Raw genomic sequence first — 4,280 nt, 5'->3', positions numbered from 1 at the left:
GATCTAAACCCAACTGAGAACATTTGGGGATGGAAGTTTACAAAAGTGGACATCAGTTCCAGACAGTGGGTGCCCTTCGTGAAGCCATCTTCAACTCTTGGAGCAACGTTCCCACTAGCCTCCTGGAAACACTGGCATCAAGCATGCCTAAACCATTGTTTGAAGTCATCAACAAGAATGGTGGAGCTACTCATTACTGAGTCCTTTTTTGACACTTTGATTTCTGTTTTGGGGTTTTTTTGAGCTATGAAACTTTTGATCAGCTGAAAAAATCATGTTTGAGTGTAAATGTAGTTTTCAGAAAATTCCCTGCTCAAAAGTTCTTGTCTCTTGCACTGATTTCTTCTTTTAACATTGTGAAGCTCTACTTAGAACCTTCATAAGATCCAACAGTGCAAAATGCAAATTCTTGCACTTYTTTGACTGGTCTTAAGATTTTGATCAGGAGTGTACATGAAGGGCTCCATTCAACAAGACAACAAAAAAAGACAGGTGACTTCAAGAAAAGTTTCTATCATCTGTACATCTACGATGCATCATTATGATTGTGTGTTCTGCTTCGTGCAGGACCTTTTTATTTGTGAGCTTCTATCCTGACATGTCATGAATAAGAGCAGGCTTTTGAAYACAGAATGATGATCGAAAGCAAAAACATTGTAAAACAGAATGTATTAAAGAGCGTAAACTTTCTAAATCAAAATTACGGAACATGAAACAGTCTGCAAATCATTTGCATTAGTTGAATCTTCTAYCTCAACAACTAACATGTCTAGTCATAAACCAATTTCAGATATATGGAACGCAAGTGTGTAAAAATGGCCTGCCATACAGTTGAACTTTCGTCGCTGATAATGATCTGTTGCACTCCCAGAGCACATGCCAATTGTTAAATTAGCAAGTTGAGCTTAGGAGCAAGTGAACTCCATACCTTTTCATCTCGGCAGTTAAAAAAAAAGAATTAAGTTTCCTCTGCCTCCTGTGTGAACAACAGAGTTTACAAAAACCAACACCTCTCTCTGGCTYTATGCATGTAAATGCTCACAAGCTGCCTTTCTCCATTATTTTATGCCTATGAAAATGATTAATACTGCCCAGCCCTTCATCACAATCTTATTTGTAAGATGGGWGCTCAAGCCTTTTTTTGTGTAAACAAGAAAATGTAAAACAAGATGTGAGCAGCTTGTGGATGAACTGATGGGTGCAGGTGCATGTGRCTTACTGAGGGGGCTTGACGGGCATATCTTGAAGCTCCTTTTCATATCTCTTCTGCAACAAAACGACACGTTACTGCTACCAAATAAGAAGTTACTTTCATTTAAATCAAATAGACTTAAACATAACTTACATATGGAGCGGCCAGTTTCACTGCATGACCACGYATCTTGTTTTGTTTCCTGAAAGAAAAGCTTTGCTTAGTCCATTTATTAATTGCATGTGAACAAACTGATACGTGAAGTAAATTGTTACCTAAATTTTTGCATCTTTTTCTGATACTCTAAAACTTCACCAGTGTGCTTCTTCTCATACACAGCCTAAAAAACAAATCAGAATGAACCAATGCAACTCTTTTAAATGTCAAGGCTTCAAAGAACAAAAAAGACGGTATTTTATAGTGACTTATAGAATACCTTCTTTTCCTGTGGGAGCTTATCAAACTTATTGTATAATAACTTAAAAATCTTTTGAGACTTCATGTTTGGATGCTTCTCCTTAAATTTCTGATGGTGTTCCTTAAAATAGAAATTTCTGGGTCCCAGCGGTCTTTTTGGAACCTCAGGATGGATCTTAAAGGAGAAGAGAGAGAGGAAAAACAAGTCACAAGTTTCACAACCACAAAAAGTAAATGAAATTACTTAGTATTATTGTGTCGCTTAGCTAGGAGGGGTGTAACAATGCATCGATATATTGATTAAATGATTAATTATTCAATTGTATAAAAGGCAAAACAAAAGTATTGATCCATATCATCATCATCTGCCTGATGTGGATCGACATCATACACCCATTTAAGACATTGATTTGATTTATCGCATCATTTCAACTGCAGACTTGTGAATTTAATGGAAATTGTATTATGACAGACTCTGTGATAGAAAAACAGCTTATTGTCATCCAAACAAGTCAACATAATATTGTTTTGTGATCAAGTTGGTCAGACATTTTTTGTGCGTTACATCGCGTATTTCCCAATTTCCAAACTCAGAATTTATATAAATATTGCTGCAGATAAAACTTGCATCAATCCAATTACTTCCTCTTTTAGTGGGACCTATTTGTCTTCCAACATTGCGGTGTAAGCAGTCTACATGGATGGTTTTCACAAGACAGCAGGAATGGGCGATATGGCAAAAAAATTCATACCATGATATACATATATCAGTGTTTCCCCTACCATTATACAGGCGGGGCGTATTTTTACAGTCTTTATTTTACAGTTTAAATAAATGTTTATCAAATAAAGTTTAATGTTACAACTAATCGTGGATCCCTTTGATAACAAATAAAGGTGACATAGGTACTTTATTATGGTGTAATATTTAAATATATGCCTGAGAAACACAAAATATTGCCCCTAAAGACTGTCAGACCGTCACCCTTGCCCACAGCGTTTCCCCGCTGTACGACTGACAGCATTGTGCTATGACTGCAGGAGAAACAAGGTCCATTGAACTCAGCAAGCTTTACTCTGTGCGTCCTGTCTGTGCGGGGCTCGCACTGACTTTGCGTGCACAGACAGTGTATGACTGTGACATCTGCCGCGCTCCTCCTGGATTGACAAGGTTAAACCSGAACCAGGTCCAAATAATGTGTTTTGCAACTTTTTACTCTTCCTTTGCGCTCTCAGCCACACTGCTTCCGGCTTCCTCTGTTTTGACTCCAGCCGGTTATGTCATCAACAAGAATTACCGCAGTTGGCCGGTAGACTACAGATCTCTATTATAGGCCAAATTTATATATCGTTTWTATTGTGAATTCCTACATGACAGCAAACAGAAGTTGGCCGCACTTTGGTCATGCCGGGGGGTTGCAGGTCTAAACTGAAGCTTGCTCAGTACGTTTCATGTTCTTCTGGTAAAATATCAAGAAATGATGAATTGTTGTTGTCTAAATGGATGCCACAATCAGTCAGGTCAGGAGAAAAAGATTTGCAGTATTACAGACAACAACTTATCACGGATCACAGGGAAGTTACACAAAAAATATCAGAGGATGTTGGTGTTTGTGGCTGGCCAAATTATAAATATATATTTTTAAGTGAAAACTATGAGCAACATTCAAGTATAATATATTTTTTCCTTTTATTAGACATGAGTAGTTAGTCAAAACCTTAATTTTTAACTACCCATTTTCAAGGACAGAAGACATCAATAAACATGATTATTTTCTATGCTTAGGCAATAAATAAAGCTGTTCTTGCTTTGTTAATAAAATGACAATATAGTACTTCTAGTTTTAAAATTGCTATGCCTTCAAATAATCAATTATTTGCAGTTTTTTCTAAATACTTGTCCTTTGCTGCAGGTTCAAGACTGTCCACATACTTTTTAGCAGACTCTGCCTTCCGTACAGAAGCCTTCCTACCAGGTAGCATGGTGAAATTAAGGAAAACAACCTGAGCTTTGACTGTAAATATTTACAGTACAAGTATTTCTGCAATGAGACTTCCAGCACTCCAGTTTTCATGACGTCAGTGCGACAGGTGTGTTGCAAACCACTTACAGTTCTGTAGTGAAGAGGATCTGAAATGACGTTTTTTGCTTCAGCTATCAGGTCTGGTAGACTCCGCAACTTGCGCATCTGAGGAAAAGAAAAAGAAAAAAAAATAAAGTTACTTACCAATAAATTAGTTACACTTTTAGCCATAATTTAAAAAAAAATAAAAAGTTAAATGAACATTATATCATTTACCCCATGAAAAACTTTATTTTGTGGTTTGAACACCAAATGTAAAATGATCACCTTATGCATTATGTTTGTCCACTTTTGCCTGCATTCCTCTGGAGAAAAGGGGTGGAAAGCCACTTTATTCCAGTCTACAGATTTCATCCCGTTCAGATAATTGGTCGTGTCTAACTTCTCTGGGATTGTTTCGTCCAGGGAAGTAAGAAGCTTCAATAGGTTTGAGTTGGTCCATACTACAGATGAAACACAGTTTATCATCATCACTGAGCAGGCTGCCATATCAAATTAGTCGCACCTTTGAGTAACAGTGTCATGCTATTTTAAGCTAAAACCACCTAAATATAGGAGGAAAGTGTATGTGTGTGTGTGTGTGTGTG

The 4,280-nt window shown here is 37.2% G+C and overlaps 1 protein-coding gene across 1 annotated transcript in view; it reads right to left on the bottom strand.

The window, feature by feature from the left end:
• Positions 1 to 4,280, bottom strand: part of LOC106521392 (nucleolar transcription factor 1-A) — a gene marked incomplete at its 3' end in the record, with an annotated part of 9,734 nt that overhangs the window by 5,044 nt on the left and 410 nt on the right. The window contains 6 exon segments of the mRNA XM_014013941.1: positions 1,220 to 1,266; positions 1,346 to 1,394; positions 1,468 to 1,532; positions 1,629 to 1,784; positions 3,721 to 3,798; positions 3,961 to 4,136. Of these exon segments, the coding sequence (XP_013869395.1) occupies positions 1,220 to 1,266; positions 1,346 to 1,394; positions 1,468 to 1,532; positions 1,629 to 1,784; positions 3,721 to 3,798; positions 3,961 to 4,136 (571 nt within the window).

Source organism: Austrofundulus limnaeus, unplaced genomic scaffold (assembly GCF_001266775.1).
Source record: "Austrofundulus limnaeus strain Quisiro unplaced genomic scaffold, Austrofundulus_limnaeus-1.0 Scaffold108, whole genome shotgun sequence".
Classification (NCBI taxonomy): domain Eukaryota; kingdom Metazoa; phylum Chordata; class Actinopteri; order Cyprinodontiformes; family Rivulidae; genus Austrofundulus; species Austrofundulus limnaeus.
This window is presented reverse-complemented; position numbering and strand designations above follow the sequence as displayed.